This window comes from Bos indicus x Bos taurus, chromosome 4 (assembly GCF_003369695.1).
Source record: "Bos indicus x Bos taurus breed Angus x Brahman F1 hybrid chromosome 4, Bos_hybrid_MaternalHap_v2.0, whole genome shotgun sequence".
NCBI lineage: Eukaryota > Metazoa > Chordata > Mammalia > Artiodactyla > Bovidae > Bos > Bos indicus x Bos taurus.
Window position 1 is genome coordinate 86,669,434 of NC_040079.1, and position 15,329 is coordinate 86,684,762.

A 15,329-nucleotide genomic window follows, 5' to 3' on the forward strand; every position below is an offset into this window, starting at 1 on the left:
GATAAAGATGATGTACTGCTACAAAATAAGGCAAGTATTTTGAACTGCTTTTCAGATAGACCACTGGGTAAGTAATCAGAATTTTCTTTGTACGTTTTACCGTAAGAACTTTTGATCAAAGTCCTAACCTATATGTAAAAAAACAAACAAAACCCCCAAAGCTTAGCAGTTCACTGCACAGGCCTGGACCGGGGGATAACTGCATCTTGGTCCAAGAAAGCAAGCCAGCAAATGGGCTGCCCACCTCTCTCTGCAATGTGCCCTGAAAGAAAGCCCCATGGCACTGACCTGTACACACTGCTGTATTTAAAATGGATAACTAGCCCACTGTATAGCACAGGGAACTCTGCTCAGTGTTATGTGGCAGCCTGGATGGGAGGCGAGTTTGGGGGAGAATGGATGCATGGATACGTAAGTGCTGAGTCGCTCTGCTGCGCACCTGAACCTACCACAACATTGTTAACCGACTGCACTCCACATGGAGTAACACGTTAGAAAAAAGCCCACGGGAGAGCTGCATCTACTCTCAGGTCCATGTTTTTCAGCCTAGGCTCACAAAGCACTGGTAAGAATTTCAATATAGTTTCAGTTGGCTGGTCCTTCAGGCGTTGAGGACCCACTGACCTTATCCAGGGCCGCCTGAACCTCGGCTTCACTCTCCGTGTCCAGCGCTGAGGTGGCCTCGTCCAGCAGGAGGATCTTGGGGTTGCGAACCAGGGCCCGGGCGATGGCGATTCTCTGCTTCTGTCCACCGCTCAGCTGGGCTCCTCTCTCTCCAACCAGGGTGTCAAATTTCTACAACAGAAAGCGTGGTAGAGCTCTTGAAATATTTCAAATAGAAAAAGCTATGGAGTCTAGGAATTCATGGAAGACAACAGGGTGCTTCATTTTGACTAGCGTAATGAGTCACAAATCATAATAAATCATTTCACATTCTAAAAAACTAACACAAACTCTGTATAAAATTTCCTATGAGTCATTGTACCAAGCTACACTCCTTGACCCTCCAAATGGATAATTCAAGGGACTTACCTAGCAAAGTTGGACAACCTGGAACCTCAAACATTATTAGCTTAAACTTTGAAGAAAGAACTCGGTGGCATGAAGTTCGAGGGCACTTAAATTAACAGAGGCTTTACCTGTGGTAACCGCATGATAAACTCATAGGCGTTGGCTTCCTTCACAGCTTGCTGTATTTCATCCATGGTGACATTTCCACGGCCGTAACGGATATTTTCAGCAATGGTGGTAGCAAAGAGCACTGGCTCCTGACTCACCACTCCAATTATTTCCCTCAGATACTTTACATTAAATGTCCTAATATCCTGCCCATCGATGATAATCTGAAGAAACAAGATACTTCCATTAAATATTTTAAACCATTTGACATTGAAAGCATTTGTTACCAAAAAAGCCTTAGCTAATATGTGATTCAAGTTGTGCAGCAGAAACCAAGACACCATTGTAAAGGAATTATCCACCAATTAAAAAAAAAATAACAATAAATGCAATGGATCCATACAAACTGAGTGAGCTATTTATTATTTTACCACACGACATGTAAATAAAATGGTGCTAATAAAAGTTTTTCTTTCCTTTTTTTGGCCATGCCACTTGGCTGGCGTGATCCTGGTTCTCAAGCAAGGAATCAAATCCAGGCCCACTGCAGTCAAAGTGCTGAGTGATAACCACTGGACGGCCAGGGAATTCCTGCTAATAAAGTTTCTTCATTAGCACTCACATAATATTAAAAGTCAGCAGCAGTAATTTATATCTTTATTCTTTTAAAAGACACTTTAATGGGATTATCAGCTATTTCTGCTTGCTGTGTTTATAAAGATCTTATATTTTGAATGCTTTATTCTTTTATTTAAATTATTACCATTCAATTTATACTTTGGAATCTATTAGTTTAATTGGGGTGTTTTCAACATTGGTACGGAGAAGGCAATGGCACCCCACTCTTGCCTGGAAAATCCCATGGACGGAGGAGCCTGGTAGGCTGCAGTCCATGGGGTCACTAAGAGTCGGACACTACTGAGCGACTTCACTTTCACTTTTTACTTTCATTCATTGGAGAAGCAACTTAGCAGCAGCAGCAACACTGGTAAAACCATCTTTTAAATAATCCTTATCAGAACTTTACATATTATTTTTAGAATATAGCTCAATAAAATCTGTTTGCTGACAAGGCAAAAAAAAAAAAAACCTTAGCTAATGTTTAACTTATTTCAGTGGTTTAGACAGAGAAGGCAATGGCACCCCACTCCAGTACTCTTGCCTGGAAAATCCCATGGATGGAGGAGCCTGGTGGGCTGCAGTCCATGGGGTCGCTAAGAGTCGGACACAACTGAGCGACTTCACTTTCACTTTTCACTTTCATGCATTGGAGAAGGAAATGGCAGCCCACTCCAGTGTTCTTGCCTGGAGAATCCCAGGGACAGGGCAGCCTGGTGGCTACCATCTATGGGGTCGCACAGAGTTGGACACGACTGAAGTGATTTAGCAGCAGCAGCAGCAGCAGTGGTTAGAAATGGGAATTGGAAATAAAGAGCAATGTACAAGGCTAAAAATAAAGTCTTTTCTCTCTTTTGATTTTATTATCTTATGTATACTGTTTTTCATGGATGGAATATTCTCCATAAATGATTACATATTGAGTTATGTATTTTGGCATAACTATGAATTTTGCTTACCATTATTAAATCTGAATTAACTGTCCATTTACCTACCTAGTCTACATATCACTTTGATGGCATTATGATGTTTTACTCTACATAATATATCAATACCATAATGTACTTCAGCATTTCCCACCTGCTGAATATTTGGCTTCGTGCAAAGAACACTGAAGGACAATCATAGTAGAAGGACAGAATTACCAGACTGAAGAGTATGTTTTATTTTTTCTTCTCCAGTAATAATTGCTTAACTCATACAATAACTGGCAAATTTTGGGTATTTATTATTTGCTGAATAAAGGTTGAACAAACTCTTTAAAAAGATTTTTAATAATTCACAGTGGCAGCAGGAATATATAAATATATATTTGCTTCACTGTAATTTACTGGCTTTTATCATATTAATCTGTCTTTTCTAATTAATAATTGTATGGTGTAGCTTATATATAATTCATATATAAGTGAAATTGAGCATTTCTTGACTCTTTTTTACAAATCTACATTTATTCTCAAAAGATGTGCATGTTCATAGCCTCTGATAGATTCATATTAATTTATAAAATAGTAATATAATAGTTTTATCATATATCATAAATTTTTCATTCCAATTTCTTTCTTTCTTAAACTATAGCTTTACTGATTTTTATTGAAGAGAGGTTTAAGGAAAAATTGAATCAATCAGCTGTATCACTGGGCATTTTTTCCATTATTTCAGCAGTAAGCAAACTTAAATCACAATGTGAACAGTGAATATCTCTGAGTTACAGAATTTCTGAAGACTTTTTTCCTGACATGTATTTTCTTTTAAAAATGTATTACTCCAATAGTAATTTTTAAAATAAGATGTTTTGAAATGCTTATCCTCAATGTAAGTATTTACTAGGTTCTTTTTTAAAAATGAAGAAAAGTGTTTATACTTCAACCAACCTAGAGTTTGCTTTAGGAAATGAGAAGGGGCCCATGTTCCTACTTGGTGTATCAGATTTTTCAAAGAAATTTTGTTAATTTTATTAAAGAAAGTGGATAATTCACATATCCTAGAATCTCTGTCCTATATTAATGCCTTTTTGTGTTTTTTTGTTTTTCTGTGTAACTTGTAAACTTCTGTTTTCATAATTATACTACATTTCAATGTCAGGTAAACTCAATGTTCTCAAGTCAGTACAACTGAGGAAATTTGAATATTTACTGTGGGCCCCTATTGTATTAATGTTAAATTTACTGATTTTGATAATTGTTTTGTGATTAAGTAAGAGAATGTTGTCTTCTCAGAAAATACATTCTGCTTTGCTATACGCCTGAAACGAATACAACATTGTAAAACAACCTATAATCCGATAACATTAAAAAAAAAAAGAAATTATATTCTAATGTATGTAAGGGTCAGGGGGCCATAACATCTTTAACTTACTCTCAACGGTTCAGAAAATAACCGGTATATATGTTTGTGGTGTGTCTTATACATACACACAAACATGCAGTAAGAAAGAGATGATAATAAGGCAAGTAGGTCAAAATAAAAACAATGAATAAATCTGGGTGAAGAGTATATGTGAGTTCCTTACTTGCAACTTTTCGGTAAGTTTCAATTTATAATAAAAATTTTAAAAGATCAAAAAAACTATACCCTAGGCCGTTACTGTTTCTCACGTCCCCAGTTTCATGGAGACTGTTCCACTTTCCCCTTCAGATATTCCAACACTGAAGAAAACTCAACTGTCTTTGATGAATTTAATTACTGCCCTAAGATTCCTTGTGACCCCGAACACAAGCTTATTGACAATTACTAATGTGGAACATTTTTAACCAAACTAAGTCAGTCATTGAAAATAATCCTCTTGGTGGTTTGGACGACTATTTTCCAGTGACATAGTAGATTATGAAAAGCTTAGTTGGAACAGAGGAGAGCATTGTCTAGCTTCTTTGAATTTTATCATCTTGACTACATTTGTCAAAATATCCCAAGGGTTTGAAGATCTTATCCAGATGCATTGCAATTCCATAGCCTTTTTCTTTTTTTAACCAAAATTGGATTCACATGCAAATATGTTACCAAAAAATTTTTCTAAGGGCTATTTGATACCCAGCTTCCCATTTTGAAGAGCGGGGTTCTTCCCACTTACACTCCCCACATCAGGGTCATACAGCCTCTGCACCAGCTGGACTACTGTGCTCTTCCCACAGCCGCTGTTCCCAACCAGGGCCACCGTCTGCCCGCTCTCTACCTTCAGGTTGAGGCCCTTCAAGATCTTTAAGGGAAGAGAGAAAAAGAGTGCACTTCACATCAAAAGCCTGAAAGAGAAGTAATCTGACTCAATTTTAAATTTGGAAAAATAGTATTAAATAAGGGACTATAACCCCCAAAGGAAAAGGCACATACATATCATAATAACAGAGACTGTGGATTCCTGAAGATGATTAACAATCTAAATTAGGAATCCCTATAAATATAACTTATAATACCTGGACATCAGGCCGAGCAGGATAAGAGAAATGAACATCTCTGAACTCCAAATTCCCTTTGATGTTGTCTGGTTTGTGTCCTCTCTCTGAAAAACTGTCAATTTTAGGATCCTAAACAAAACAAAATTCAATGGCTATTCCATCATAGGACAAACAATTGCATTTTTAAGGAATAGGCCTCAGCAATGCCAAAAACAGGACCCAGAAAAGCATAATTCCCTTCATGTGAGTCAGAACCCAAGTTGAAGACTGTGTGTGTGTGTGTGTGTGTGTGTGTGTCTGTATGTTTGTGTTTATGTGTATAAGGAAGTATTCCTTCTCTGAAAATAGGTTTCTCTTAAAAAGTACATAAGGGATATATTATTTTCATTTCATATGATATTTCACTTTAAGTTTCTGGCATATCATAAATTTTCTAAATGTACATTCCTACAACTGCAATTACAAAATATACTATAATTGATATATCCAGGTATTTCAGCATTTAGTGAAAATTAGCTTATTCCTAAACAATAAGTGTGATGGACTAGATTGAGAAAATTGAACAATTGGTTAGGGACAAGTTAGTTTGGAATGATGTAAATTTTCAATATATGCAGAAGCTGACCAATTTTCTCATGACTTAGATTAATGAAACAGCAATTGCTTGGACTAGACAATTACATTTCAGTTAGCTAGTTAACATTTTCCCTGTGTAAATGCAGAGACCACCTTTAATGTGTCAAAATGATTTTCTTTATTTCACTTCAGTCAGGATAACTTATGCAATACAATTGATTCAAAATTATATCATATATACAGTGACCATTTTTTTTTTTGAGAGAGGGAAACCCACAGCAAAACATACTATCAATTTCAGTCCACCAATCATTTTTCCATCCACTCATCCTGTCTACAAAGCATAATGTTCTCAGTCTGGCTACAAAATGAAAGAGAAAAGGAGAAAAACTAGGAAGACAAACATCTTTGCTTTGAACTCTAGTAATAACACACTAGTTCAGATGCACTTTCCCAAATGAGATCAGTGCTGTTTGATTAAAGATAAGCATTCAGAAATATTTTTTCTTTAAAATAAAGTTTATTGGAGAGAGAATTCTTTTTTTTTTTTTAAAAAAAACCTGTTCTCCTTTATAAAAGTTCTTAGCACTTTCTGCCTTTTATTCCCCAATTGGCTAACTCAAAACTTAAATTTATTAAACCCTAACTTGAGGCAGGCACAGTAATAAGCACTCCTAACCTCATTTATTCCTCACTTGAAATCCCATTTCTATTCTTTATTATTATTTTGTATTGATTCTTTAATTTGGAACCAGTGTGAATGTTACAAACAGTCAAGTGTAGGCTTAACCAAAAAAAGTTTCCTCATCAATTAGAGCTGGTTTTGATTACTGATCTTGGGATCCTGTGAGTTCTCAGACTCAGAATATAATGCAAATAATTAACCTTGAAAAAGAGGTATTTTTTTCAAACTTTCACAAATATTCAAAAGAGGCATTTGCTTTTATTCATTAATAAGCAGAAGTTTTTCATGTTACTTAATTTTTACAGGACATTTAACATAAAGCCAGATTTAATTATCCAGGCCTCAAAAAATTTTTCAGCATTAAAAATAATAAATGACTCACGCTATCAATAATAGCAAAGATTGCATATGCTGCTCCTCTCGCATTGGCAAAAGCATCAATACAGGGAGCGGCCTGTCCAATGCTGAAGGCGCCGATCAGGATTGAGAAAAAGACCTGAGCAAAAGAACACAAGGGAAAGTCACATGTCCCATTCCAGTGTCCACTGTCATCTCACACACATGTGTTTGGAACACAGGCCACCAAAGCGTCAAGATTAGGTCAATCCCTTGAAAATTTTTTTCAGCACAAGAGCAAAATTTACAAGGTAAATTTTGTTGCACAAATGGGTTTCTTCAACCTCAAAAATATTTTTTCATCTATCTTGTCAAACTATTGGTTGTTCTTCTCCTGGGCTTAGACAAAATGACAAAGATTTTTCAAATCTGTTGCCTTGATTATGAAGCCATTGCCACCAGAGGAAAATATTTTCTGTCAGTATTATTCAGTACTAAATTATTTTCTCTAACTATGCATGGAATTACACACAATGTTCAAAATGAAACAAGGTAGATTCTGGCCCCATATAACTTTCCTTAAAAAGTGCCATGTTTTATATATATATATGTATATGTATATATATATACACACACACATTTTGATAAGATTTTTAACATTAAAAAGTAACAGTTCATGCATTATAAATCACATCTGTGTGCATTAATTAATAATTCCTTTACACAATTAGTCTGTACTATAGCACACAAACTTAACACATTTCCCTTCATCTTTTTTTCACTAGGAAAACAAATTGATACAGAAAAGTCAAGACTGTAGTTTCAGGAATCCAGGTTATTAGCATACATTAACTGAGAAAAACCTAAATGAAGAGAAATGACTCCTTTCTCTCTGGGCATGGTGAAACATCTACTTATAGTTTGGCTTTTCTCAGAAGATGACAAATAACAATAATGCTTAACATACCAGAACTCAAATATCTATCTACTATCTGCAATACAGAGAAGGACCAGCAAGAGAGCAAAAAAAGTCCCTACCAGAAGCAATGCTAGAAAGTTAACACACTCGAGTTCTTGGTCTTTATGAAGAGGCCATCACTGGGCTCCCTGCATCATGGGAGTCACTCTGCTCCCCTATTTGGGAGAAGTCACTGTCTACACCCAACAAATGGGGAGACCAGGCCAGAGAGGATGAATGCCAGAGTCATTCTCAATCTCCCCACTTTGTAAAATTTAGCAAATGAGGACGTAAAGAGAGGCGGAGTGCTTCTAAGCTGACAAGGAGAGGGGACCAACATGAGAAAAAACAGACTCTGCAGCGATGAAACCTCATCCAGCCAAACAGCCCTCAACACTTCAATGGGGGTCTGAAGGTACCACTCTAGAGAACATTCTGAAATGATAAATTTCCATAATGCCCCTAAGTCATCATCAAGGGGTCAAACTGTGTTCCATGTCCTCTGTTTAGAAAGACAGGCAAGTGCAGGTTTTAAAACATGGCTAGTTGAATGGTTACGTGTTGTCCTGACCATCACTGACATGGAAAGAAGGTCGCAATATGTTGCTAGTTTATAAAAAAATTTACAAAAAGATATGCATAATGCAATTTAGGTTTCAAGAGAAAAAAACCCATATACAGAAAATAATCTGGAAGATAAACACCAAAAGTTATCATTAAGTGTATATGGATTTTTAGATCATAAGTAATTCTAATTTTAAGTAATTTCTAATTTTTAAAAGTATTCTAATCTTTTGTATAACTAGTATGTATAATTTTTCTAATCATAAAATGAACCTATTTTCATTTCATAAAAGAAAAAAAGACTAAAATCACTTTTCATCTTGTATTTGGATAGCCAATATGATACAAATTCAATGTTCTTTCATAGTATGACCTATGTATAATAATGTCTACTTTTTTATGTAATGAAAATCACAGGCACAATGAAGATGGTACCAATTGATATTTGTTCATTAATAAATTCTTTCCATCTTTCTTTATATGCTCCATATGTTTCTCAATTGGTCTAACCACTTGTGATGCTCTGTGTATTCTAGAAGCCCAGCTCTGCCCACAGGACTGAGCAAAGATATGCCATAAGTAAAAAGGTTAGAACCATGGTTCATCCTTCAAAAAGGAGGAAAATGAAAGAAGAGGTAGATAGATAAACAATTTTTCAGATTTGTCACAAATATTAGGAAAACAACTTACTGTAATTGCATTTCCAATAGTGTATTCTTTGGCTATAACTAGAGTGGATCCATACCAGAAGGCCAGTGCATACGATGCATATATTAGCAGGAAGGCAGTGCCCATAGAAATGTTTGCTGAAATAGCTTTTTTAATTCCAATCCTTTTGGCATTTTCTAGATGTTTCTGATACCTACCAGAAAATGAAGGGGGAAATATGATAGTAAGAATCCATGAAAGTGAAAGTGAAGTTGCTCAGTCGTGTCTTACTCATTGTGACCCCATGGACTGTACCCTACCAGGTTCCACTGTCCGTGGAATTCTCCAGGCAAGAATACTGGAGTGGATTGTCATTTCCTTCTCCAGGAGATCTTCCCAACCAAGGGATTGAACCCTGAGAATACATAATCTTAGCAATATACCCCTCCTGGACAGCTAGAGGTTTAAGGGACAAAAACCATCAACCAAGAAACCCATGGAGACACCCAGCTTCCCAGGAACTGAACCAATGCAGGGTCAACCTGGACCAGATCCCATCTGAGCCTTTTCTCTACTGGCCTGGACCCATCTACCTCAGTCCCCACAAGTCCCAGCAATGTTCCCATAGCTGATCCAGGACTGAACTCCCAACCCTGGGAGAACCTCACCATCAACCTTCATGGCCAGCATCACAAGTCAAGGTTAAGGAGGAAGAAGAGAAACCAAGCCCACCAGGAGTGACACCAAAATGTAAACTGCAAACACTATTTGGGACTCTTAAAGCAGTTATATTCTCAAGACAGGCTAATTTATCTTCTCTGCTGTCCCACTGGGTGAAAGCGAAAGTGTTAGTCACTCAGTAGTGTCTGACTCTTTTCCATCCCACGGACTGCAGCCCACCAGGCTCCTCTGTCTGTGGGATTCTCCAGGCAAGAGTACTGGAGTGGGTTGCCATTTCCTCCTCCAGGGGAGCTTCCTGACCCAAGGACTGAACCTGGGTCTCCTGCACTGCAGGCGGATTCTTTACCATCTGAGCCACCAGGGAAGCCTTACCCCATTGGGAAAGGGATGGGAATTCTATCTGTTTGTGTACTTATACTCCAGTCTTTGCCTTTTTGCTTCGCTTTGGTCTCTGTTTTGTTCTGTTTTTGATTAAGCCAGGGTATAGGGTATAAAGAGGTCACTACTTATGGGATATAGTTTCTTACTCTACTTTTTTAGATTTTACTTGCATCACTTGTAAAATGGAATTACTTTTTAAAAATTGAAGTACAGTTGATTTACAGTGTTGTGTTAGTTTCAGATGTACAAAGGGATGCAGCTACACACACACACACACACACATGTATCCTTTTTCAGATTCTTTCACCTTACAGATTATTACAATATATTGAGTGTAGTTCCCTGTGCTATACAGTAGGTCCTTGTTGCTTACCTGTTTTATAGAGTAGCGAGTATATGTTAATCCTAAACTCCTAATTTCCCCTTCCCTCCTTTTCCTTTTGGTAACCATAAGTCTGTTTTCTATGTCTGTGAGTCTGTTTCTGTTTTGAAATAAGTTCACTTGTATCATTTTTTCCAGGCTCTGTATTATCATAGGATATTTGTCTTTGTCCGGCTTACTTCACTTAGGATGACATGCTCTAAGTCAATCCATATTGCTGCAAATGGTATTATAAAATGGAGTTACTAATGCCTACCTTGCTAGATGACTGTGAGGTTGACAGACAATGTCAGAAAGTTGTTAGAACCGTGCTGGCACATAGTTGGCAAAATCTGATAAATCCTATTTTTATTATTGCTTTTGTTTTAGAATTTAATTTCTTCCTAGATACCACTCATTCTATTGTAACCATAATTTTAAATATTAAGTAAAATCCATTATTACTGGCTTCTGGGATTTGACATACAGGTACACATGTCTAGAATGGTTCTGTTAAATAACAATGATTTTTCCATCAATTTCAGTTAAGCCTTTCATTCCATGCTAGATGCAGAGAGTGTATAAAATTTAATTTTGGCTCCTTAAAGTCACAAAAGAAAAAATGCACTGGATGTACAATGAAACTTATATCACATCCATTAGAATGTTTCTAACAAAAACAAACAACATCATATCTTTTTTAGTTTAACCAAATAAGATGCTGAGAATTTATTCATTTTTTAAAATGCATCCAGCCACCCAAAATTATATCTTTTAATTACTTAAAGCACCTAACTCTCCAGTGTTCTTTCCTCAGTGTTCAGCCACGCACTGACTTAGCAGAGCTGCATCCCTGGGGAGACAGCTGGCACCCCACGCCCAGTGCTGTGCTGAATCCCAGGTGGCCCGGCTGCAAGGTGCGGGCAGGGAGGTTTATATCAGCCCCAACATGACATGGATTCTGGGGACAAGGATGGACATGCTGTAATTACCTTCGCTTAGATGGCTTGCCTTTTGCAGCTAATGGAGCGGCACTGATTACACTCACATCCTGAGGTGTGTGGGCTATTGTGTGCAGGAAGCAGCAGTGAGAGAGAAAAAGGAAGAGGTTAGAGAACCAGGCACAGGTTGGCTGTCAAGAGGACTTAAGGAATAGAAAAACAGAAAATGAAAAAGAGGGGAGTGGGGAACCTTTGCTTTCAAGGCTGGAGAATTTCCAGAGAATTTCCCTTTCATAGAGTCGGGGGTATCAGGAGTCCCGCAGAATGGCAAAAGAAAATATTTTACATGGAGTCATACTTCAGTTATATTAGGGTATGTTATTATTTAAAGAAAACTGGTTGGAGAATTGAATAGCCTTTATTAGGGGGTTTGTTCTGGCCCATACATTTTTGTCTATCAACTCCCCTTAGAGCAGAGGCACTCGACCTGGAATCCCTGGTTAAGGAATTTGACCAGGGAAAAACTTACACCTTTAACTTTGCTAACCCCTAACCACAATTCAGCATTTCCTTCGATTATCAGTGCAGGCAACAAGCCTCTGTAGGGTCAGCAGTAACTGTGAATGTGTTGCCAATAGAAATCCCAGATCATTTTCATATCATGTTCTACTTTTTACAGATATCTTGAAATACATTTTACCCACACACCTACTTGGAATTACAGTAGGTATTAGACCTATAGTTAGTTCTTGATATTCAATAGGTTAAAAATAGAGGCATGGATTTCAATTCAGTTCAGTTCAGTTGCTCATTCATGTCCGACTCTTTGTGATCCCATGAATAGCAGCACACCAGGCCTCCCTGTCCATCACCAACTCCCGGAGTCCACCCAAACCCATGTCCATCGAGTCGGTAATGCCATCCAACCACCTCATCCTCTGTCGTCCCCTTCTCCTCCTGCCCTCAATCTTTCCCAGCATCAGGGTCTTTTCAAATGAGTCAGCTCTTCGCATCAGGTGGTCAACGTATTGGAGTTTCAGCTTCACCATCAGTCCTTCCAATGAACACTCAGGACTGATCTCCTTTAGGATGGACTGGTTGGATCTCCTTGCAGTCCAAGGGACTCTCAAGAGTCTTCTCCAACACCACAGTTCAAAAGCATCAATTCTTCGGCACTCAGCTTTCTTTATAGTCCACCTCTCACATCCATACATGACCACTGGGAAAACCATAGCCTTGACTAGACGGACCTTTGTTGGCAAAGTAATGTCTCTGCTTTTTAATATGCTGTCTAGGTTGGTCATAACTTTCCTTCCAAGGAGTAAGCGTCTTTTAATTTCATGGCTGCAATCACCATCTGCAGTGATTTTGGGGCCCAGAAAAATAAAGTCAGCCACTGTTTCCCCATCTATTTGCATGGATTTATTGTATCACAACTTTAAAAATGTTTTGATGATTGTGCCTCACTATAACTGGTTTCCTGTGTAAGCCTACGTATTTTGTTTTAGGCATTTAAAATCATTATTCTAAGAAGAAGTCCATAGATTTCATCAGACTTTCAAAGAAGTCCATGGACTATAAAAAGTTCAGAAAGTATAAGTGTTAGTCACTCACTCACATCCAACTCTTTGCAACCCCATGGACCGTAGCCCACCAGGCTCCTCTATCCATGGGATTCTCCAGGCAAGAATACTGGAGTGGGTTACCATTCCCTTCTCCAGGGGATCTTCCCAACCCAGGGATGGAACCCAGGTCTTCCACATTGTAGGCGGATTCTTTACCATCTGAGCCGCCAGGGTAGCCAAAAATGGTCAGAACCCTGCTGTAAAGTCTGACAACCTCCAGCCATCAATAAAGGGTGAATATGTTTTGTGGGTAAGGGGTTTATATTAGGCAAAGGAAAGCCGTAGACACGTGTGCATGCCTGTGTGCTGTAAGTGTCTTCAGTTGTGTCTGACTCTTTGTGACCGTATGGACTGTAGCCTCATACCACAAAAGAATAAGTAGCAAAATGTAATAAAAGTGAGTTCTTTGAGCCAGTGGACAAAGGACCTTCCTGACCTCTCCAGCTCTCTCTTCTGGCCCCCAAAAGCGATCACAGTCCTGATGGCCCCCAGAGCTTCTTCCGCCACGGCACCTGCTTTTGCGTATGCAGCCAGTTCTTTGTCACTAAACGCTGAGAGTATCTGGAAAGAAGACAAACACATGACTTTCAAATAGGGAAAAAAGTTAAAAGACACTCTGATCAACTCTTCAACTTACTTTTTCTTCCCAAACACTGCCCTTTACCAAACACCGTAGATATGAATCAAACATCACTCAGTGTACCACATCCAACAGCTTCTTCCATTCCCCTACAAAGGCTAGGTGTGATCTGCCTTAATGAACTCCTCCCCAGGGAAGTTGTAAATAGCTCTGGGCAGGAAAAAGCTGTCTACATCTACTACTATTTTCTCTCTATTGATTTCTCTGTCTTCATCTGTCATGCCACTAACCTTAAACAAATCATCCCCATGCTCTGCTTGTCTCCAGCCCTAGCACAATTTCTTTTTTAAAAAAATTTTTGGCCACATGTAGAACCTTAGTTCGCCGAACAGGGATTGAAATGGCACCCCTTGTAATGGAAGGCATTAGCCACTGGACCACCGGGGAAGTCCCCCTTTCAAATCTTTTGATCACACAATACTTCACCTAACTTGTTGGTTCTTTTCATAGATCAAAGATGTAGAAATAAAGAGTAAGTCATTAACAAATGACCAGATCTCTTCCCTAGCTTCCCCTTCAGTAATCTCATGAATAAACTGTGTAAAGAGATAGCATTTAAAGAAAAATCACAAGAAGTTGCACCTACTCATTGGTATGCATGATGGGGAGTACTGTAGACTCTGACCCTCTGTTACGATGATTAACTGAGATGCTTTCCTTTGCCCCTTTAAAATATTTCATGAGTAACAGAATCTTTGGAGATCTTGGAATCTTTGGAGGTTTTTGGTGGACACTGAGTCCACCACCTCCCCCAGATTGCCAGCATTCTGATTAAAAGCAACTTTCCTTTCTACCAGCTTTTGCAAGTAATGATTTTTTTCAAGCAGCTAGACTTGATTCAGTAACAGAGTGAGGAAAAGAAAGGCACATATAATTCACTAGATAGTGTTTTGGGTAATAGTGTTGAGTTCCACATCTACTACCTTTTTTTCTCTGTTGATTGCAAACTAAACTAAAATCTTACTGCTTGGAAAGGATTCACCATCCTTATTATTATTGTGTAATGATTTTTAATCACTTTGAAAACCACATTTCCAGATACTACTCACGGATAGTCTACTGAATGATAAGATGGCTAAACAAGACGCTGCAGGAGAAAGCTAAAGGAAGAATCGAAACACAAGAGACGCCAGTCGTCTATTAAGTAAATAATCAACCCCAAAATGAGCAAAAATTGCCAGTAAAATTTCTCAACCCTGGAGTGTTGGCTGAAATGGAACAGGTTATGTGGATTTTACTGCAAGACAAAATTGGCAGAGTGCCATGTAACCATCACAATTAAACAGAAAATCCAAACTTAGTTAAATGTTTGATATTCATGCAATAGTTTGAAGTTATGTTATATTTTTAAATTGGGCTTCCCTGGTGGCTCAGATGGTAAAGAATCTGTCTGCAATGCAAGAGACCCAGGCTTGATCCCCGGATCAGGAAGATCCCCTGGAGAAGGGAATGGCAACTCACTCCAGTATTCTTGCCTGGAAAATCCCAAGGACAGAGGATCCTGGCAGGCTGCAGTCCATGGGGTCGCAAAGAGTCAGACACGACTGAGTGACTAACTGAGCGATGTAACTTTTAAATTATGTTTCCTTAAATAGGGACATAAAGATTTATGTAATTTAAATTACTCTGCCAGGAGATTTACCCAAGGTAATAACAACAGTGCAGGGACTTCCCTGATGGTCCAGAGGTTAAGAATCTGCCTTCCAATGCAGGGGACAGGGGTTCAACCCCTCATCAGGGAACTAAGATCTCACATACCACTGAGCAACTGAGCCTACCCACCACAATTATAAAAAAAAGTCTGTGC

General features: G+C 38.4%; 1 protein-coding gene across 9 annotated transcripts in view; it reads right to left on the bottom strand.

The window, feature by feature from the left end:
* ABCB4 (ATP binding cassette subfamily B member 4) overlaps nt 1-15,329 on the bottom strand; it is a 72,525-nt gene that overhangs the window by 39,767 nt on the left and 17,429 nt on the right. For all 9 annotated transcript variants that reach the window (XM_027539871.1, XM_027539873.1, XM_027539867.1 and 6 more), the window contains 7 exons: nt 13,319-13,443; nt 8,936-9,107; nt 6,770-6,883; nt 5,145-5,255; nt 4,805-4,930; nt 1,140-1,343; nt 625-795 (listed from right to left, as the gene is read on the bottom strand). In XM_027539871.1, coding sequence (XP_027395672.1) covers nt 625-795; nt 1,140-1,343; nt 4,805-4,930; nt 5,145-5,255; nt 6,770-6,883; nt 8,936-9,107; nt 13,319-13,443 — 1,023 coding nt within the window. The remainder of the gene's footprint in view (nt 1-624; nt 796-1,139; nt 1,344-4,804; nt 4,931-5,144; nt 5,256-6,769; nt 6,884-8,935; nt 9,108-13,318; nt 13,444-15,329) is intronic.